Below are 21,548 nucleotides of genomic sequence, written 5' to 3' on the forward strand. Positions count from 1 at the left end.
ATATTATCCATTGTTATTCGTTCGTTGTTGTGTCAATCAATTAGCGAAGGCAGTTTTACGTTATGTGATTGGTTGCTTGCTGGCTCCGTCCACAAAAAAAAGAATGCATAATTTTCGCTTCAGGATTGGTTGGCTTCGTTTCCTAAACAGCCAATTAAATTTGTTCTTTTTAGTTCTAGTTTCTTGATTGGCTGACTGTCACATCCATCCCCGCCTCTGCTGGGCCCTTCTGAAAGATGAGTAACCTGTCGCTAGTATTCCTAAATTATGGCTTCATTCATGGAACGGTTAGCTTTCCTTCAGAAAGTAAGTGACTGTTATTTCTATAACGAGTATTAAATTAAACTTCTTCGTCAATTCTTTACGTACTGTTTGGGATTTTGTCTTCGTGTCACAGAAGCTATGTAGCTGTGCCTACAGCTAGCTAGCAACATAACCTGCTAACTGAGACTGAATTGTCATTTTTCTCTCACCATTGCATGTTGTCATCGTTCCAAAGTAACAATAATCTAACGGCGGGGAGTTAACTCAAGATCTCAACGAATTTACGTATATCTATAAAAAAAATATCTCTACCTTCCTGCACGACTGAAGGTCCCAACTCTAATGAAGGCGACAACAGATGACGAGAGCCCCTGTCCTGGATACCTTTTCCAAGAAATCGGAAGTATCCTTTTGCCTCCCATATTTGTTGCATGAACTCAAATTAATGCACATGTTATAGAGCACTTAACTCGCCTTGCTTTGCAGAAATCTCCCACGAGTCGTTGGCCAGTGATCAGTGTCTGTTGGAGTACCTGCTAGAGAGGCTTCAAGTCGAATCCTGTCATGTCAAACTCAAGGTGAATCGGTTTCTTGGTTAATAGTTCATGTATGCATATTCAAAGTCGATGTAGTCCAGTGGAGCGTGACAGGCGTAACAATTAAAAGCTCAATGAGTAAATAGAAGACGGTACAATCAGCCTATGTTAGCCTTCTGTTACAATTCATAGGTTGGAAACACTTTTGAAATGATTCGATCTCGTCTTTGTCGTTCAGGTGCTGAAGATCTTTGTTCATCTGTGCGGCCATGGCTCCAAACATTTCCTTACTGAGCTCAGGAGGAATTCTACTTTTATTCAGCAAGCATCAGGTTGGTCATTTGTTAACTCTTTTGACATTGTCATGAATATTTAGCATTTGTTTGTGTGTTTTTGAAGTATACAGTGGCCCTCCTGATCCCATTCACGGGACGGCTTTGTATCAGAAAGTGAGAAACAAGGCGCAGGTAAAAACAAAATATATTTCAATACTCCACATCACCATACACAAAGTTAAAAAAAAAGTCATTTCCTGTTTACAGGAAGTTGCACAGCTACTTTTCACCGAATCATTTTATGTGAAAAGTGGTGTTCTGCCATTCAACATGGCAAAGTCAACAATGGGTGAGTAACAATTGGTGTCCATTTAAACTACAAAATCCCAGTTAAACATATTTTTAACATCACCAATTAACGGTATCTGTTGATTTGGTGTCTCTCTGTCCAGGTATGGGATCAGCAGCCTCCCACAGGACAGGATTGCAGGGCTTTGGCTACAATCCCGGCAAGCAAGGCACAAGTGAGTCACGCTTTGTACAAGTTGCATCTTTTATGCAGCTTCCCCCCCCCCTACCATGTCTCTGTATTTTTCCACAGGCAACGACTCACTTCTGGACAAGATCCAGAAAGCTGCAGAAGTCGTGGCCAGCACTGTCCTTCCCCCTACGGAGCATCAGGGCATCCGTCTCCATGACAACCACTACCGTGCCGTGGTGGCGCCATCTGCGCCAGTAGAAGTGGCCATACCAGCGTGTGCCTATAGTTTGCCTGCTCGCAAACTTAAAGGTGCGTAATTGCTTATTTTCGGGCTGTTAATCAATGAATCGAATTGGATTGTTAAGTGTGATGTTTTTTTGTTGTTGTCAGAAATGTGACAGATAAAGTTTTACTAACCACTACAGGATCAACCAAGCGGTGTCCAGGGCAAGTTGGAGGTGGCTGGGAAGAAACCGACAGTGGCAACATCTCCCCTCACAATTCATCTCAGGACATCTCGGCAGGAAGCAAGTCAGCATGCACTGGGAGCCAATCGGGAGCCAGCAGAGAAAGCAATGGCGACCTCTCGGAGTGGTGAATGAAGAAGCCCGATGAATGATCCATTTTTCTTCACATTAAATCACATTCTTGTGCTTCTCTGTTGATCAGGGTGGAAGCGATGCAATTGGGAGACTGCGGACAGGAGATGGCGCTCATTAGCGAGCTGATGGAAGGCTCCAGAGTGTTTTTATCCAATGAGGAGAGCCAGCACTTCATCAAAGAGTCAGTACAGCAGCGTGGTTGAATGGCGCTCAGCTCACATGTGTGATGCAATTACAGTAAATCTCCAATCAAATCCATTTCTTCTCTTCCTTCAGCCATTGTGGGTTGACAAAGTGCTATTAAATCAACACAATATACTTGCTTATGCAGCTCACTACCGATGCAATGTGCTAGCACTGGCCAGTATGCGCTTATCATTTATGGCTAACGATAGAAACAATTGGCTAGTTACTAGCTAATCATAATTTGCGAAAAGAGCCTGCATAACTGATCGTGAAGGCGTCCAGATACATTTTTGACCATGGTAATAAATTATAGCTGAAATTGGTTAAATGCTTAAATACAAAAACATGCATCTGGAAGCGGCGCAACAGGCAAAAAGTAATGAAAGGAAGCTGAAAGACAATTTGGAATTATTTAATAGGAATTCATGGACAAAATAGAATTCATATTAGTCTGTGATTCAGATATTTTTAGGCCAGCAAAGGATGACCTAAGCAGGCTTGCTTTATTTAAAATTTTCATTCAACAGCTTGTCCTTTGTTTAGTATTTGTTGACATGAATATGTTTGTTGAATTCTCTCAGGTGCGCCATCCTGAACTGTGAGGTCGTGGTTGAGTTGCTCTCTAGCAGACTACGAGATCATTCCGAAACGGTTAACATGGTAATAATCCTTTAGTAGTCATTTTTCCATTTTTTGAAACAATGAATCCTTCTTAGGGAGCAAGATGCACTGCAAAAAACACAAAATACTGTCATGAATTTATCACGCGAAAAAAAATCTAATGCAGTTCTTTTCATTTTGACTTACAGAGGGCATTGTGCGCCGTGGCCTGCCTCATGACGACTGACCTTTTGTCACTCGAGCACATTTTTGGAGCAACGCAACAGAGGCTCCGTCAGCTCAGTGAAGGCCCTCCAGGACCCGCGGCCAATAAATCCACAAAGGTTCCAAGAGCTTGTAACGTTTCCATCCAATAAGCCGACGAGAGATAACCCCACTCGCTTTTTTTATCTTCTTGGACCAGATCCTGAGACAGTTCAAGGCCCTGATGGGTGGAGTTCACCCGGCGACCAAACAAGGTCCAAGCAGCGGCACTGAACTTCTTACATCTCCACTCTCTCTCCGTCACGATCATGGTCATCATCCATCCTCGGCGTGCGAAAAGCCTCCCGTGACTGAGCAACAACATTTCCTGGCGCCTCTTCGGACTGAGGTGACAGCTACGAAAGATGCGTGTATTCAGCCTTGTGTAAGCAAACTGTCACTGTTTAGTGGTATGAAACTGGTGAATAGGGCAAGGCCTCTATGCGAGACTACAATGGATCCAGATTCACTACAGGACTCTCTAATAGAGAACCAACTTGACAATCAAGGTTTGGTTGTGTCTGATAGCATCCAGCAGTCGTCTGCCTTCTCGTTTATCAACTCTTGACCTCTCCCATGATGCTTTGCACTTTTTCAACTGTTAGCGATGTCATCGAATAGTCGTTATCAGAAGGGAGTAAGCGTTGACCATTTCCTACGAGGTTCCAGAGGCTAACATGAGAAGAATACGTTTCCGTTTCCAGCTATGGAAATGCAAACTGAATTTCTACAAGATGCGGATATTCACCTCATTTGCAAGGAATGCGCAAAGAGGACTCAAAACAAAATACAGGAGATGCTGTAAAGGCAGCCACTCTCGAGGCGCCATTTTGAAGTCAAAACAACAACAAAAACTAAATAATAATGTGGTAAAGACACAGTCATTCAATCTTAAGCACTTTATCGACCATCTTTGTTGTATGAATCAGTTCTAGATGAACGTTGTCGAAGGAGGGGATAAAAATGGACACACCTGTTGGAAGTAAAGTGCAACGCTTTATTGACTTTTGCAAGCACTTTGGATCCCACTTGTGATTAGCACCAATGAACATATCCACACATCAATGCACGCATGTCAAGAGAATGATACCTCTTTATAAAGTGCACAGGTCACGTACGCACGCGCCAAACAATACTGCACAATAAACCACAGTGGCAGGGCCATGAAAAGGCAAATGTGCTTATGGTCTTCACAAATGGTATATGGCAGGGGTGGGGATGAGCATTCCAGCCCATAATATGTAAACGTCCCCACTCTTCTTCACCCCGTTTGGACTCTTGAGGGGGTTCCCACTCGACTCGAAGCTTGAAAAGGCGTCGTGGACGTCGCCGGTCATGTCGAACCTGGTCGCCCTCTCGTCTGTAGACTGCTGAAGTGCGCCTCCCTCAGGACCTTGTTGATGGAGTCGTAGGAGAAAGTGCTGGTGTCGCCATGGAAACCGTGCTGCGCCGCCTCCGACACCGCCAAGTCCTTGGATTTGCTGCTCAGGGAGTACTGGGGGATGCGGTTGCTCTGACTGTGGATGCATGGCCTACTCGTGACCACCATCGTTTTTTCCGTACTGCAGATGCCACTGCTGCTGTCGCTGCTTGAAGACTTAGAGTACACAACAGACATAACCAGTTTTTACTAAGCTGCTAAATAAAACATACTGTACAACAGTACACATGTACCTCGGAGTCCAAATCGGATACAAGCAGGCACGGACCCCTTCCTGACCTCTTGGCCTGAGAACTTAGCTGTTGATTCTCCTCACCGTCACTGCTCCGATGGCGTTTCCTGGACATAAGGAACCATGGAAAATGGGAGATGTTCAAATGTGGTGTGTTGGAAGGAATGATGCAGAAAAGAGGGGGGGGGGGTGTTGGAGTAAGGAGGCGTGCATCTAAAAGAGCACCGAGATGAACCAAAAATAGCTAGGGCTACACACAATCACGGCAGTTGCATGATGAAATATGACAGGGACACTGATGATTCACTAAGTTCTCTATGGGGTTGATGACATGACACTGGTATGAAATCTCAAAAATAAACCACATCATGCATCTACTGTACCTGTTATCAGTCAGCATTGCTGCAGTCTTGGCAGATGTGATAAAGAGAAAGGTGGACACTCCCTGTGAGCTGAATTTGAATGTAAAAAAAAAGCTTCTGGCTAGGGCTAGAGCTCCACAACTATACTGCAAGACATACTCATTCCTTATTTGACGTTTGTATCGGTGTGTTTGTGGTGGGGTTCCAGACGGCTTAGCAAAGATGCAAGATCACACTTTGCAATCGTAGCGTTCTGGTCGGTCGCTAAGTGGCAAATAGCTAACAGATGAAAATCTATTTACAAATATCAGCATGCCAGAAAAGCTTGAGAACGTTGACACAGCTAAATGTTAGAGCTAACTAAGAACCCAAACGCTGCACTGTGACCAAGTTCTTCCGTTGTCGTATTCCAGTCGTCCTACTGGGAGAAGAAAAAAAGAAAACAGGAGCTGGCTTTTCTTCGCAAAGAACTAATATGATTAAAATCTTTGAATACAAGTGTAAAAAAACACGATAACGTTTAAGTTGTCGAGTCACATAAGCGACATTTTAGCTTTGAAATGACATGAGCTCCCCCGCTCGTGTCAACTACAGTAGTTCTCAACGTTTCCTTGACGTCATATGCCACGCCCCCAGCGCTCTGGCGTCACCACCAAATGCGGAAGTAGCTTCATAACACAAAAGTAGCTTTTCGTTCACGACGTAATTATCTTTCGTTTATTTGCTTTCATAACTTTCTTGTTATTTCTGTTGTTTGCATGTCTCAAACTGAATTTTGTTGGTCGTCCAGGCTGCTGGTTTTCAATTCAGCATTTTACTGCTCGTCTACACAGTATTGCCATTTGAAATGTACGTGCACACAAAATGCATGTTTTCTACAACACACTAATTTGCAGCCATGCAACAAATGTACTTTTCTGGGCCCACGAAAGACCTTTAAAAAACGAAAGCGAGAGTTGCACAAACAGGCTCTTCTTTCAAAATTAACCATGGCTCTGCACATTTTCAGTTAAAATTTCTTGTTAATTTCGTTTCATCTATGTTTTTGTTCATATAATTTCCATTTCTTTGGTAGGTAAATTTCTGGAGTTTGTATGGAACCGGAAAACAATCATTTGTTTTTGTGACCGATCTGCACCCAGAAGACTTGGAATTTTGCATATCTTGAAAGGGGTAAGAGTTTGTAATTCATAAATAGCACAGAGAACAAAACCAAGATCTGGATAATACAAGTCTACTTTAAAAAGGACACGAATTACCATTTTGTTTGTAAATGGCGGTATTGCAACATGACTACTTTAGGGTGATGACGATAGTGTAGTTTGAAGGTGTCACCACAGGAGGGCGCCCCAGTGCAATAATTTAAAGATTACAACAATTATTTATTGCTTATAAACATGTTTTTTTATCAAAATATTGCATCTTTGACACCCAAAAACACACAACGATTCAATCACGCATTTCTCCTGAGCTAAATGGGTGTCATATAACACAAAAGCAAAGCGTTGATGTTACAGAAGTTGTGCAATTCCATGTACAGTATTTGCTGCTACATTGGCTTCACATCTTTCAGGTAATTATTAACAAAACCCCTTATTCCATTTTTTGGGCGTAAATTAAAGCCATAACACCAGAACAGTATTCACTTGCGCTCAAAATAAAACACGTTTTTTGGTACATTCATCCCGAATGTACCAAGTCAAAATTGTATGGTACATTTCTGATTCAAAGTGACCAGTCAGTATCTTTAATTCTTTCATGCACCATGTAACCTTGTAACACGATAAATTGTCCACTGTAGCAACCGCTGTCCCTGAAAGGGTTAATTAATTTTGTCCACTTTTTTTAATCTCAGTGTCCACTTTTAAATGAGCATTTTCTTCACCATTAAGGTCAGCTCAAGCAATATGTAAAACCCCAATGTCATTGCCACATGACATTGGTTCATGTTCCTCATGAGCCTCCAAGCTAACCTAAGTACTATCTGTAGCTTTTCCCACTTCTTCTGTAAAGTCCCCTTTCACCACATCCGGACTGTCTTGGTTTAGTCTCACTTTCTTCTTACTGCAAAGTAGTCCTCTCTTGGCAGGTCTCACTAAACCCAGGAAAATGGCACTCACCGCCATACCCGCTGCGCACGAGTAGAAAGCTGACCCGTAGTTCTGAGTCACGTCCACTAACACACCTAGAAAAGAAGTCAAAGTGTTTAGTGATACCTAGGACATGCATTAACTCATTCACTGCCAGATGATGTGCAAAAAATGTGTCGACTCCAGTGCCAGGGTTTTTGTCATTATCACTCGAATTGCAAGACCCATAGAATATTGAGTTTTAGGACGACATAAACATTAAATTTAGCGTAAGAAACCTTTGACTCTCTTCTTTCATTAGGAAAACAAGAGTTAATTCCTAAATTATATGGGTCTGGAGTTATCTGAGATTGAAATAGGGGCAGCCGTACAAAATAAAATACATATTGATTTATATAGCACTTTAACAACAGCTGAAGCTGTAGCAAAGCGCTAACATGGATAAAACGCAAATGCGGCCCCCTTGTGGAGGGGAAAAATATTGCCAGAGGTCTGATCACCGCTTTTTTCGGCACAGAAAAACCAAAACACGAACAAATTCCATACATGTTAATTTTCAGAAATCGTTACAAAGTATAAATTAGAAGTGAATAAAACACAAAAATGTTTTCACTGTTGATACATTCAATTAGTATAAAAAATGTATTTTGTTTTTTTATTTACATTTTCTTTTGTTTTGTTTTTTTACCTTACAAATTATTGTGAGTATTGTGGTCAAAATCGGGAATCTCCGGACCAAATCGCGAGACGTAACATGAATGAAATTCGGGAATGGCGCTCCATGTCATGCTTTTCAATTCCCGGATAAATTCGGGAATGACAGTGAATGAGTTAAAAAGAACAAAAAAATATATTAAAAAAATACCTCCGAGTGGTGGTCCAGCCAGGCCTGCGAAGCTTTGTATGAACACATAAACTCCGGCGGCGGAGGACATTCTCTCCAAGCCCACCACGTCGTCTTCAGCCAGCATGGGAATATGCGTGCAGGCAAGCGTCCCCATGAAAAAGCCGTACACGGCGCAGCAAACCGCCAGGCCGTAAAACTCAGTGACCAGCGTGAATCCCAACAGGTCGAAGGTCATTGAAATGACGCAAGCCAGGAGGACGAGCAGCTTCCTATTCTGAATCCGATTCTGCGTCAGTAGCCATCCGATAAAAAAGCGACCGATAATTTCAGCGACCGCCATGGTGGATAGCATGTAGGTGGCGCGATTGCGCTCGACGCCGCGACTCACGCTCAACTCGATGATGTAGAGTTGAGGGGCGAAGAAGCCCAATGTGGCAAATAATCCGAAAAGCGAGTAAAAAATGAAGCTGCACTCTTTGAGGATGGAGAAATCCAGAAGTTGAAATCTCTTGACGGCTTTCTCATCCACTTGCTTCTCATTGTTGTAGCGTCGTCCATCTTGATTGTCATTTTGGACACCCGGGGGGAATTTTGCCACTTCCTTTGTTACTAAACTCCTCTCCTCTGGCTTGCAGTTGTCCTCATAGGGGACATTGGCATTTCTCACAAAATCTCGCCCATTTATGCCTTCCACGCTCCAGTGAATGCTTTGGGCGTCCCCGTTCTTCGGAGAGGATCCATCCGTCTCCTGCCTCGTTTTTGGCTGGATGATAATCGGCCGAAGCAGAGCGCCGCAAATAATGATGGTGCCTTGCAAAGCGCCGATCACCGCCATGGTGTGACGCCAGCCGATAAGATCCCTCAAAGAGGAGAAGGCTGAAAAGAAAAACCTTGTAAGTCACCTAGAGTATGAGAAAGTCCCTTAGCCGTTCGTTGGAAACGTACCTGGGGCGAGCGCAAACATGGACAGGGACTCTCCGGTGGATGCTATGGCGGTGACCAGTGAGCGTCGTCGGGTAAAATAGTGCGATACAATCGTCACCGTGGGTAAAAATGTCAAGCAGTACCCAAGGCCTGCAAGTGGCGGAATAAGGGGCCAGCTGAAAACTGCTAATCGTAGCTGCTAACAAAGGCAAATTGAGTTGATTTCAAACCTGCTATCAAGCCGTAAGTGATGTACATTTGATTGACTGATGTGGTAAAGCTGGTCGCGATGGTCCCCCCGGATATCAGAGCACCCCCGATCATGACCACAAGTTGGAAGCCAAAGCGGTTGGTCATCACGGAGGAAAGAGGGCCTGCGCAGTCACATCACTTCACTTTAAGTCCGACAAAAAAAAAATATTATTATACACAGAGATATATTTCCCCCATTTTTATAGATTAAAAATATAAAAACAAATAAATACTTTCAAAAAAAATACATTTATGAGATACTACCCCCCCCCCCCATTTTTATGGCTTCAACATTAAAATAAATAAAAATGAAATATTTTCAAGCATTTATATATATATTTACACCCCCACACTGCGGTTTCCCCACAAACACTCACCATTAAAGGTCATGACAAAAACACAAATGGAAACGATCCAGGACACCCGACTGTTGCTCTCCCCAAATTCCTTCATCAGCTCTTGGAGGAAGATCCCAAAACTCTTGATGGTGCCATAAGTGAAGACCTCCACCAAGAAAAAGGCTACGGCCACCACCCATCCCCAACCTCCATCTGGGGGTTCCACGTATACGTTAGGTCCCAAGAAATGTGGTCTCTTGAGTCCACGCAGCACCATTTCTTAAAAAAAAAAAAGGCAAAACAGTCATCACGATCAATCATACATAACTCTGTGAAAAACATTCACGGCTTGTACAGTCCAAAAAAACTGACAACTCACAAATACAGTTTATCTTTGTACTATCTATCCGGCATGCAAACCAATGACATATCTTCCTTGAAATGTCAAAAGGTACAGTAAACCTGTTCATCCAGCTGTTTTGAATCCAACAACTTTGTTTGTACACTTTAGCCCCGTCATCGCATCCTTTTGTTGTGGGAAGACCTATAGAAGGGGCTGCAGATGGTGGAAACCCCTACCAGAGTGAGAATTTTGCAATACAGGCCCAGTTGGCAACATTTATCACTTATTTCGATTCTCCCTGGTCCAATCTTATTGAAAAAAGTCTTAATGAGATGAAAAATGACAACCGAAAGAGTGACAGCTTAGATTTGATGACATGACCTTTTCAAGAGACATGCTTTTATTTTGGTGGTATAAATCAGCTGACCACTATCGAAAATGATAATTTAAATCACTCTTTCTATAAAGCGTTTTGTAGACATCATTTCAAGTTGTATTACCTTTCAATTGCGTCATCGAAATCAACCGTCGTTGAATCCGTCATAACGCGACTCATGCAGCCCCCTTTTGTGCTGTTGCAAATGTTTCTATACACGCAAAGTGAAGGGGGTCGAGTGTGTGGATCACAGTGGCTGACGCAATGCTCACCCCCTCCTTACTAAACCCGTGCGCGTGTTTCACCGGTTCTCCGTGACATTCGGTGCGAATGCAATCACTGCACGATCACGCGCTAACACGTTCTCCCCGTGGCTCTATTATTAGTCAGCAATTCTTAAAAAAAAGGGGGGGGGGGGTCAACAGGGTCTCGTTTTTCTCGCTCGCTCGCCTCTTGTGCAAATTGAAGGCGTTAGTGGTAAAATTGCGTCTCACCTGTACGCTCCCAACCCCGCAGCACAAAAATGAGTCCCGGTGTTTACTCGGTCGCTTTTTACCCCCCGCTGCTCCTCATGTGGAACAACAAAGCGAATGGTTAAAGACAGATCTGGTTCCAGCCAGTTTTCCTCATACGGACGTCCAAACAACATCTCCAAACTTGCATAATGTACGCCCTTCGTGGTCGGATCGATGTCGTTTCAAATCCAACTTGGTTATTTCTTCGCGAGGCGTGGACAGGGGCGTATCCAGGCGTTTAGGGCGTGTGCTGTGGATTAAGGCGCACTGAGCCTCAACATCATTGAAGAAAGCCTGACAATTATTTATTATGTGTGTGTACCTGTGGACAAACACCCTCGACCGTGAGTTCAGTCACCAAAAACATTGGTTTCATTTGGCCACTGCTAACAATGAGTTGACAATTAACTCATTCACTGCCAGACGTGCAAAAATGTGTACATGACAGTGCCAGGGTTTTTGTCATTGTCAGTCGGATTCCAGGACCCACAGAATATTGAGTTTTAGGACTACCTAAACATTCAGTAGAGCGTTAGAAACTTTAGACTCTTCTTTCATCAGAAAAAAATGATTAATTCCTAAATTATATGGGTCTGTGGTTATATGATCTTAATACAATGCAATACATACATATTGGTTTATATAGCGTTCATATATACTACGTCATTTTCAATTCCAGAATTCGGGAATCACTTTTTTGTGTTTTCAGGTTCCGTGACAAAATGCCGGCGGGATTCACACCGCTGCCCGTTTGTCAGATGCTACTGTGCAGCCTTTTTTTCCACCTGGCGTCAAAGATGGCCACTGGGGCTCCTAACAAGAAGCCCAACTTCATCCTCATACTGGCTGACGATATCGGATGGGGTGACTTGGATGTCAACCAACCTGAGCAAAAGACCAACAATACGCCCAATCTGAACCTGATGGCGGAGCAAGGATTAAGGTGGAAAAAGCACATTTTGGGTGGTCTGTAAAATCTCCCACCCTCATCATCACTTCATTCCAGATTCTCAGATTTCCACTCACCGGCCTCAACCTGTTCCCCATCCCGCGCTTCCATCTTGACCGGCCGCTACGGACTCCGGAATGGGGTCACTCACAATTTTGCAGTCAGCTCCGTGGGGGGTCTGCCTCTGTCCGAAATCACCTTGCCGCAACTCCTACAGAAGGCGGGTTACTATACCGCCATGATCGGGAAATGGCATCTCGGCCATCGTGGACCATATGGTCCAACGAAAAGAGGTAAGGGGGACTTTGACCTCACCGGTTCGTAAGCTTACAAATGTGGAATTTGCACCATCAGCATTATTAAGGTTATTACTTCAGTGTAGTTTTTTTTTCAATTGATCCATTATAGCCTCATAATCCGGTGCGCCTTATGTTTGGAAAACGGTTTAAAAATGTCATTCATTGAAGCTGCCTCTAAAATGCGGTGATCCAAGAAACAAGGAAACAAAATGGCTTCCATGTGTTTTCGCGTGATGTCATCATCGGGCGTTTAAAAGGTTGTGTTTGCGTTAATCTTTCCAGATGCTGCTTTCAAGCCTCACCGCTTTGTGTTTCATATCAATAATTTACAAACGCGACCAGTGACGGCCTTGTGGGTTCGTTCAAAATGGCAAATCAACCCCACGTACACGCAAAAAAAATGCTGCAAAAACGTAACTCATTCACTGCCAGACAATTCGTGAATGGCAGTGAATGAGTTAAGGTCAATTCATAGTTGGTGACGTCTAATATAGCCCAAAAATATGAATGATATTAATTCATTTAAAGAGTGTTTTATTATGCTATATTAGTGTCCTTTAGAATGATTTTTCGGGAAGTGGAAATATGGCCGACCGACAGTTTGTGTGGTTTGGCAATATACAAAACAAAAATGAAACTGTTTCTTGTCTGTTGAACAGGTTTCAACAACTACTTGGGAATACCCTACAGCAACGATATGGGATGCACCGACAACCCTGGATATGATATTCCCCAGTGCCTCGGTTGTGAATCCTCTGCACGGCAAATCATGAGGTGGGCGGGGCTTTATTGTGCAAGCAAAAAAAAAAAAGAAAATACAAATAAATCCAGATTGTGATTTTATAATAACAGTGATGTTATTATTCATTTTTAATCCTAGATTGCAAGAGACGAACTGCTATTCCAAAGTGGGCCTCCCTTTGATGGAAAACAGCCGCGTTGTGGAGCAACCGCTCAACCTGTGGAATCTTACACAACAGTACCGCTCCGCCGCACTGAGAACGATACTTGAGGCCAGGTAAAAACGCCGAGAACAAGCACTAGCTGTCTTGAGGATAACCAGGTAAGAAAGAAATTGCGCGGGCTTTTGCTCAAACAACAGTATAAAGCACAGTCACACATGCCAGGTCATATTCACTGCAGCTGTTGTGCAGCTTTTTCCAATGTAAACTGTAAATTTGCATCAACATGAATCTTCTACTTGCAGAGAGCGAGGACAGCCCTTTTTTCTCTACATCGCCTTAGCTCACATGCATGTACCCTTGGCTCCGCCGCTCGCCAACCCTTCGCCACCTCACAGCCAAGCGTACGCTGCCAGCCTGCAAGAAATGGATCGCCTGGTGGGCTCCATTCGAAGCGCCTCGAGCGAAAACGATACCCTCATCTGGTTCACCGGTAAATCCGCGATCGGTTTGTACGTATCTGAGCACATGCGTGATGTGAAAATGCCTCTCTCACATGGAGGTGACAACGGTCCATGGGAGAAGAAGTGCCAGTATGCAGGAAGTACAGGACCATTCAAAGGAAAATGGCAGACCAAAAAAGGTGGAGTGGTATTTAACTCATTCACGAATTTATCCGGGAATTGGAAATATGACGTAGAACGCCATTCCCGAATTTGTTCAGGTTAGGGTTCTTCATGCTTGAGTGCCGAAAAAGCGCTGGTCAGAACTCTGGGGGGAGCATTTGCTTTTTGGCCATGTTAGCACTTTGTTCCTTCTGCTGTTGTTAAAGCGCTATATAAATCAATATGTATGTATTGTATTGTGGACAGCCACCCCCATTTCAAGTTCATATAAGTCCAGACCTATATAACTTAGGAATTAACTCTTTTTTTCTGATGAAAGAAGATAGTATATGGTTTCTGACACTTCATTTAATGTTTATGTAGTCCTAAAACTCAATATTGCATGTATCCTGGAATTCAAGTGACAATGATAAAAACCCTGGCACTGGAGTGGACACATTTTTGTACGTCATGAGCAATCGGTGGAATTGTTTTACCCTTTATTTTTTGGGGGTTTGTAAGGTGGGAGTTCAGCTAAGAAGACCACTTGGGAAGGAGGCCACAGAGTGCCGTCTGTGGCCTGCTGGCCCGGCGTGATCCCCGCGAACACGACCAGCGCGGCCTTGCTCAGGCATGTTCTTGCTATTGTAAATTCCTATGACACTTGAACATCCCGTTAACTATTGTTGATGGCATGCGTCGGAAAATAAATGATATCCTAATGAGAAACTGAAACTATTTTCACAGTGGGATGGACGTTTTCCCCACATTGCTTTCCTTGGCTGGGGTGACGCCACCTTCTGACCGGCGATACGATGGCGTTGATGTCACCAGCGTCCTCCTCGGCGGTGAACAGACGGGTCACAAGGTAGCAGCAGGGCTTAATGTCAAATTAGTTTGCCTTTGTCTTATTCAGAGATGATCATGCCAATTACGAGCCATGCTTAAATTACAAAGGGGCACCGCGCCAGAGTCGAACAGGAGAAACAAGTTGAAGAGGTTAACAGGTGATAGGAAAGCAAGGTGAGCTTTTGTAATCATCTTCTTTTTTTTTTTTTTTTTTTTTTGAAGGTGCTCTTCCACCCTAATAGTGGCGCCGCGGGGCAGTTTGGTGACTTGCAGACAGTGCGCGCTGGGAAATACAAAGCTTTCTACGTGACAGGTAGGTGTACAGCTGGCGTTGTTCTTAAAAGCGCTTTCAAAATAAAATGAAGGTCTGTCTTACACTGTTCTCATACATGTTTCAGGCTCATCTGAAGCATGCGGCGGCAACATCGGGACACAAGAGCTCCACGACCCACCGTTGATTTTTGACTTAGAGCGTGACGAGGCTGAGGAAACACCCTTAAAGGTCGGAACACTTGAATACAAAACGATAGCCGAAAAGGTCGCCTTGTCGAGGGAGGCGTTATTATGGGACATCGCCACTGACCCATCCGTATCCGAGGCCGACTACACCACGGATGACGCGGCCACGCCATGCTGTGAACCAACGCATCCCGTTTGCCGTTGCTTATGAATTCTGGAAGCCTTCGAGGACTAGAATGCAGAAATTGTGGAATGTGAGAGGGGTGCCTGGGGACCACCTTGCTATTTGGCGGGTACAATGTCCAGATGCGACAAGGAGACGTGTAAACAAACAAGTCAACAGAAATAGCAAAGAGGATCGGGCGGCGAGGACAAGGTTAGATCAATAAAGCAAAGTACAAATATTTGTTTTGTTAGTTGCACTACTGTCATGTCATAACTGAACACGTGACAACCCCCAAAACATAAAATAAACACATGATAGCCAAACAATCCTCAAGATTGTATTGATTCTTAATCATCTTTATTGTTTCTTCATTGTCAGTCTGCAATGTAGTGTAAAGTGTCTCAACAGTACCACCTTTTGGCAAATTTCAACCTATACGCATCACTCACCTAAGCATTAGGTGAGTGCATTCACCTAAGCAAGTTTTTGGATGAACATAAAAATGGACCTTTTCCTCCATCTTTCGAAGGTTTCAGTATTTTTTTGTGCACAACTCGTCCGTAAGAAGAAACTGAACGGTAAAATCCCCAGCAGCTGTTTCATCGGTGAGTTTACCAGCACGTGTCAATCAATCATTAGGCCGCACCAGGAAGCCCAGCAGCTCAAAACCTTTTGTGAGTAGTGTATGCGATTTATATACACATTGTACACAAAGTAAAAAAAAAAATATTTGAAAATATAAGTATGCGTCCTCATTTTTCCCCCATCATCAAAAATAACCACATTGAAATTGAAGGATCTATCTATCACTTGGTCATGTGCTGTTAAAGAGTTTTACATTCAATCACTGGCCCCTTCGCATATATTCTCATAATATGAGTGCGTATGTGTCTCTGTACAGCGACCGATATTCGTATAGCAGCTGCATCGTTGATCGTAGCATTATCTATAAAAAGTGCATGATTTAAATGCTTGTATTTGAAATACTCTTATCTGAAGGTGATGGCGACTCAAAACAGTGAAGGTTTGTTGATGAAAATTTACAAATGGGAATGACCCGATCTGGTGCTAAAACAAATTATCCTTTCAAGCTGACTCAACTGCAAAAATGCACAATTTGCAAGAAGCATTTTTGTGCAGAATTAACTCATTCACTGCCATTCACGAATATATTCGGGAATTGAAAATATGACGAACGATCAATTTCACGAAGGGGGCAGGATTTGCCTTTTGTCTATGTTAGTGCTTAGTTCCAGCTTCAGCTGTTGTTAAAGCGCTATATCAACCAATATTGCATTGTATTGCATTTTATTTTGGACAGCCACCCTCATTTCAATCTCACATAACTCCAGACCCATATAATTTAGGAATTAACTCGTTTTTTTTCTGATGAAAGAAGAGAATCTAAAGTTTCTTACGTTGCATTGAATGTTTATATAGTCCTAAAACTCAATATTTTGTGGGTCCTGGAATTCAAGTGACAATGACAAAAACCCTGGCACTCAAGTGGACACATTTTTGCACATCGTCTGGCACTGAATGAGTTAAGCCCTTTTTTTGTCAGCAGGGTTCTTATACACAATTTTTTTCCCCTGCTGATTTTGTGCTATGCAGTGTCGCTAGGCAGCATCGACTGCACTTTACAGCATGCATGAACACTGAATGAGATTACGATCATAACGCTCAGGATTAACGATCATAAAAATAAAAATACAATAAAATAAAAATACTCTAGTCATATGATTGTGTTATGAAAAATAAAATAAAAACCTCCTTGTTAGTTTGTTTTTAGGTCTACACAGAATCCAAAAACACACAGATGGAACTTTCTGGTAGGGTTAATCCCCTTGACCTGCAGGGGTATTGTGGTAAGGAGGAAGCGGCAGATTTTTATACTACCCCAACGCCCCTCTCCTGCCGCCTCCCAGTGAGGAATCAGTCGTGGGTTGGCAGGATGGGGGTGAATTTTAGATTTTCTAATGACTGACCGGAGGAAATTCATTTTCATCATCCAGGCACACGGGACCCTCGGCGAACTCGTGCTCTGGGATGACATCCCCCTTTTGGGCTCCCCCATCCTCCGAGTATCCTTGGGTTAAAGAAAGTAAACCGAGATTACTTTTGCCCCCCCCAAAAGTTTTAATTTTCATATAACTCACCTAACAGTGTGGTGGAGCAAGGCGGGTTGGATGGAAGACCGACGGTGGCTGCGTACGATTGGCCGGCTGGTTGACTGGAGGCTTCGACTGGCGTCTCGTCTTCTTCCTGTTCCACCTGCTCGTCGCTGCCATCGAACAACCTGCCATGCCCCGCACAGAAACCAATTTAATACGGTAATAAGTACAATATTTTCCTAAATAGTGTTTGTTACTAAATGGACTCTGAATGTTAAATGCAAAAGTCTGCCCTCCTGTGGACAAAATTGTAATTGCAACTGCTGCCTTCTATGAGAACAACAAATATTCTACTTGGACTACAATATGATAATGCTCGCATAGGCAGACTTCCGTTCAGGTCAATACAATGGGGGACTCAGATAGTAAATTATGAAGATTTGTGATTTATGTGCACTAATATTTTCACACCTGTGCTTTTGGACCAGCATACATTCGCCACCATCCTGCGGATCGACATTATAGATGTAAAGATGGCCGTCGGAGGACGCCACCAGCAGGCGAGGCAGCTTCTGAATCCTGTCGTACCAAATACACCAAAAACATGTCTATTTTTCTTTTTGTCACGTGAAATAATTTTCAGTCTTACGTCGCTAGCGCGCAGATGTTCTTCAGGCCGCACATGTTGAGTCGCACGGTGGCGAAGGCTCGGTCCTGATGCATCATGTCGGACACCTGAGCTGGCAAGTAGGTGCTGGCGGCTGTGAACATTTTACCCACATACGCGGACCACGTGGGAGATTCCTCCTCTTGACTAGAAAGTCAAAATAAGAATTTTAGGTGATTAACTCATTCACTGCCATTCACAATTCTTTTTTTTTTTTACCTGGGACTGTGCTGCTCCAATTTGAAGATATGGACCGTCTCAGTGTTGCTGGAGGCACACAAAAACTGTGCATCGCCGCTGAAGGACAATGAACTGATGCTGACATATCTGAAAATGAAAAGGGCAATTTGTCACACTCATTCATTGACATACACGAATTTATTCGGGAATTGAATATATGACAGAGCGCCATTCCTGATAAAGCGTTGGTCAGACCTCTGGCAATGTTTTTTTCACTTCCACGAGGAGGCAGCATTTGGCTTTTGTCCATGTTCGTGCTTTGTTCCAGCTTCAGCTGTTATTAATCAGCTATGCTGATGCAACGGTATCAGCTATATAAATCAATATGTATGTATTGTATTTTGGACATCTGCCCCCATTTCAAACTCATATAACTCCAGACACATGCAACTTAGGAATTCACTCTTTTTTTTCTGATGAAAGAAGAGAGTAAAATTTCTTACGCTGCATTGAATGTTTAGGTAGTCTTAAAACTCAATATTCTGTGGGTCCTGAAATTTGAGTGACAATGACAAAAACCCTGGCACTGGAGTAGACACGTTTTTGCACATTGTCTGGCAGTGAATGAGTTAATATGTGAACATAAGTGGGTTTTTTTTAAGCGATATGAATGCTAACCTTTTCATCCCACGACGGAACTCAAACAGCCTCTGTCCTTCGGGAATGCTGAACACCCTGATAACGGTGCCCTATGGAGGAAGATGATTCAGTCACGCTGCTGGGAGGCAAAGGACGACATTGAAGAGAAAAACTCACTTTCTCCGAAGCACTAGCGAGTTTGGTCCCGGAGGCGTTGAAGGTGAGCGCCGCCAAGGGGCTAGCGTGGGCTTGGATCAGTGTCACAGTGCTCTAAACGGAAAGTGTAACAATTATCCTTGAGGCCGCGAGATGAGTTTTGACTATTGAGGAAAATGAGGACTCACCAGGTTGTTCGCATCGTACACCGTAATCTCGCCAAGAGTGGCGCTGCCCGGATATGCCAAGAAAGAGTTGCCGTGGTTGACGGACAGGGCGCATAGACCTAACAAGGCGCGAGCGGGACTTCTTTTTTCACTTGAGAAAGGAGCACAAAAATATTCATTCGTCGCACTATTTACCTGATGGATTGGTGGGGGTGTTAAGCAGGGTCTTGAGAAGTTTCATGTCTTTGATATTATGGATGTAGATAGACTCCTCCAGGCACACCACCAATCGCTAACAGGGAGATAGCGGCCACGATTTGCCGACATTGCGCAAATTCCCGAAAACACAACACAAATTTGAGCGAGGGACCATCTCACCTGTCTGTTGAGCTTGACGGAAAGGATGTTGTTGGTGTAGCTGTAGTTACAGATCTCGGTACCTTTCTTAAAGTGATAGACGTTCATCCGTCGAGGCACCGATTGGCTCACCACCACCACCAGGCTGCTGGAGAACAGACGCTCCACGATGCAAACATCTGGACACTCCGCTGGGATGTGATGGGGAGGAAAAAAGTACAATAGACGCTCCCCTACTTACGAACATTCGAGTTATGAACAACGGTACATATGAACATTTTTGTAGCAACATATGTAGTAGTCTCTCCAGTTGTACATATCTTTATAGAGCATATATTTTATGAAGTTTATTTTTCAGTACAAACCAATACAGGTTACGTCTACAAGCCTTAAACATAGTTATATAAACCTTAAACATACTTTTATAAGCCTCAAACATACATTCCATAGAAAATATAGCACTGAAGCAACTTACGAACAAATTTACTTTACAAACAAATTCACCTTATGAACAAATTCACCTTACAAACGACCATTCGGAACATATCTCGTTCGTAAGTTGGGGAGCATCTGGATTTCAAATGACAGGATGTCTGTAACGTTACTACTGAACGTTGTCGTTCAAGGAACATGGCTTCCAAAATGATGTGCATGCTTTGCCTCCATGTTAAACGCCACGCTGTGCGAATAGAACGAGTTGATTGTATGGACTCCACCATTTTGTATGCATGAGGAGAAGCCTTGTTTCCCCTCACCTCCCTCATGGATGCAGTCCAGTTTGTCCACGGAGGTGACTGAGAAAAGACGGTAGCCGGTCTTGGTGCCCACTGATAGGGAACTAAAACACACAGAAATGGATTTGAAACTGACGGGCAGTGTAGATGCATTATTTTGGTTTACCTTCATTGATTATTTTGTTTACAGATCTCATGTAAGGTGTATGATTCATATGTGTGTCAGACAGGAAATCTGACACAGCCCACAGTACCATCTGGACCCCTGAACATCTTTCTGCAAAACAGATGACGACTAGAACATGACGGTGAAGGCTGTGCAGCCCACCTGCTTCCTTTTAGGAACCTTTTGAAGAGGTGCTTCTCTGAGGTGAATTTTAATGATTACAAAAAAATACAAACTCTAAATTTGGATGACATCTTACCTAATTAAGCTTTATGTTGCAGATTGTTATTATATAAGGAATTTTGGAGTGGGGGTCTGAATGTGATCATTTTTTTAGATCAAAATATGGGTTATTGCATGTAAAATTAGGAAGTATAACAACACTATAGTTAATATTTAGGTATTGGGGAGGACCTTTTTGCAAACATGGGTAAACTGCTTAGGGGCTAGGATTCATTCATGGGTAGACTTTTCTTATATTGAAATCTAAAGCTCTTTCAATTGTTGATCAAAGTGATTATACAATAAACAGGTGCTTCAAGGAGCTTGCGTTTGTGCAGAGCAATGAAGGCCTTAAGGTTGCTTACGTAGTGTCCTGGTTAAACGAAGCACAGATGAAGCCTCGGAGCATCTCAGGTCCTCTGTCTGCTTCTTCCTGCGAATCCATCCGTGTTGCCAGTTTTCCCAGTCCTGTCGCTGGCCGAGCTCGGGTGCCTCGGGCTCGGCTCGATCCAAAACCAGGGCCTCCTCAGCTTTCCCCCTCCTTCTCTGCCCCGACTCCAAACGCCACGCTACAGTCCTCGGGGAGGAATGTCCGGACGGACTAGCCCCGGATGAAACGCATGCAAACGCCTACAGTGAACAATCCTCCAATCGCTTAAAACAGCAAATGAGATAAACGATACTGATCGTATCGCTTGGCGTTGACAAACTACGACGCTGCTGTTTAAATGAATATTAACTTCCAGGCTCCATACAGCAAAACAATAACAACTGATGGGAGGTAGCGTCACTCTGAAGTGCGCCCCAATTGGCTGGAAGATGGTATAAAACCCGCCCTCAGACGAATTTGCGCAATACAAGTCGGTGATTCGTCAATATGACTGTCTGTCAAATAAGGTTACGTTGCAATTCACTGATTGGTTAATGACACAATCGATGGAGTGTTTTGGTGAGGTTATTGGCCAATAATCTTATCAGTCTGTGTAAAT

At 43.4% G+C, this 21,548-nt stretch overlaps 5 protein-coding genes and 1 long non-coding RNA gene across 10 annotated transcripts; 3 read left to right on the top strand and 3 right to left on the bottom strand.

Moving 5' to 3' along the window:
- Window positions 1-209: 209 nt before the first annotated feature.
- tepsin (TEPSIN adaptor related protein complex 4 accessory protein) lies at window positions 210-4,224 on the top strand. The gene is made up of 13 exons (XM_089015281.1): window positions 210-306; window positions 595-667; window positions 751-842; window positions 1,039-1,132; window positions 1,200-1,267; window positions 1,343-1,424; window positions 1,528-1,599; window positions 1,677-1,865; window positions 1,982-2,150; window positions 2,226-2,339; window positions 2,926-3,004; window positions 3,154-3,288; window positions 3,369-4,224. Exons 1-13 carry the CDS (start codon window positions 268-270, stop codon window positions 3,774-3,776), a joined length of 1,614 nt encoding a protein of 537 aa, XP_088871407.1. The 5' UTR covers window positions 210-267; the 3' UTR covers window positions 3,777-4,224.
- On the bottom strand, window positions 4,185-5,826 carry LOC148887422 (uncharacterized). Of its 2 annotated transcripts, XM_089015279.1 has the most exons (4): window positions 5,403-5,826; window positions 5,265-5,290; window positions 4,883-4,988; window positions 4,185-4,805 (listed from the first exon to the last, which is right to left on the bottom strand). In XM_089015279.1, exons 2-4 carry the CDS (start codon window positions 5,279-5,281, stop codon window positions 4,542-4,544), a joined length of 387 nt encoding a protein of 128 aa, XP_088871405.1. In that variant the 5' UTR covers window positions 5,282-5,290; window positions 5,403-5,826; the 3' UTR covers window positions 4,185-4,541. The 2 variants fall into 2 exon arrangements, with proteins under 2 accessions (XP_088871405.1, XP_088871404.1); XM_089015278.1 differs by having other exon boundaries at window positions 5,265-5,823.
- Window positions 5,827-5,924: 98 nt separating this feature from the next.
- arsg (arylsulfatase G) lies at window positions 5,925-15,364 on the top strand. The gene is made up of 12 exons (XM_089015276.1): window positions 5,925-6,092; window positions 6,319-6,416; window positions 11,638-11,871; window positions 11,935-12,170; window positions 12,836-12,950; window positions 13,057-13,194; window positions 13,384-13,571; window positions 13,641-13,721; window positions 14,206-14,314; window positions 14,431-14,551; window positions 14,755-14,845; window positions 14,931-15,364. The coding sequence occupies exons 3-12, from the start codon at window positions 11,651-11,653 to the stop codon at window positions 15,200-15,202; spliced, it is 1,572 nt and encodes a 523-aa protein (XP_088871402.1). The 5' UTR covers window positions 5,925-6,092; window positions 6,319-6,416; window positions 11,638-11,650; the 3' UTR covers window positions 15,203-15,364.
- On the bottom strand, window positions 6,607-11,130 carry LOC148887424 (monocarboxylate transporter 7-like). Of its 4 annotated transcripts, none has more exons than XM_089015273.1 (6): window positions 10,908-11,130; window positions 9,734-9,973; window positions 9,335-9,478; window positions 9,126-9,254; window positions 8,199-9,056; window positions 6,607-7,428 (listed from the first exon to the last, which is right to left on the bottom strand). In XM_089015273.1, the coding sequence occupies exons 2-6, from the start codon at window positions 9,969-9,971 to the stop codon at window positions 7,217-7,219; spliced, it is 1,581 nt and encodes a 526-aa protein (XP_088871399.1). In that variant the 5' UTR covers window positions 9,972-9,973; window positions 10,908-11,130; the 3' UTR covers window positions 6,607-7,216. The 4 variants fall into 4 exon arrangements, with proteins under 4 accessions (XP_088871399.1, XP_088871398.1, XP_088871401.1 ...); XM_089015272.1 differs by lacking the exon at window positions 10,908-11,130 and adding an exon at window positions 10,538-10,679; XM_089015274.1 differs by having other exon boundaries at window positions 6,608-7,428; window positions 9,734-9,907.
- Window positions 15,365-15,486: 122 nt separating the features above from the next.
- LOC148887425 (WD repeat domain phosphoinositide-interacting protein 1-like) lies at window positions 15,487-21,340 on the bottom strand. The gene is made up of 12 exons (XM_089015277.1): window positions 20,925-21,340; window positions 20,193-20,275; window positions 19,459-19,628; window positions 19,276-19,372; window positions 19,102-19,199; window positions 18,935-19,027; window positions 18,797-18,867; window positions 18,158-18,265; window positions 17,921-18,085; window positions 17,743-17,850; window positions 17,317-17,456; window positions 15,487-17,246 (listed from the first exon to the last, which is right to left on the bottom strand). The coding sequence occupies exons 1-12, from the start codon at window positions 21,002-21,004 to the stop codon at window positions 17,134-17,136; spliced, it is 1,326 nt and encodes a 441-aa protein (XP_088871403.1). The 5' UTR covers window positions 21,005-21,340; the 3' UTR covers window positions 15,487-17,133.
- LOC148887426 (uncharacterized) lies at window positions 17,935-20,918 on the top strand. Its single transcript, XR_016117473.1, has 3 exons — window positions 17,935-18,018; window positions 18,826-18,977; window positions 20,398-20,918. It is a non-coding gene; the product is annotated as an uncharacterized LOC148887426 (long non-coding RNA).
- Window positions 21,341-21,548: the final 208 nt, after the last annotated feature.

The sequence above is a fragment of the Hippocampus bargibanti genome, linkage group LG15 (assembly GCF_051943395.1).
Source record: "Hippocampus bargibanti isolate YZ-2025 linkage group LG15, ASM5194339v1, whole genome shotgun sequence".
NCBI lineage: Eukaryota > Metazoa > Chordata > Actinopteri > Syngnathiformes > Syngnathidae > Hippocampus > Hippocampus bargibanti.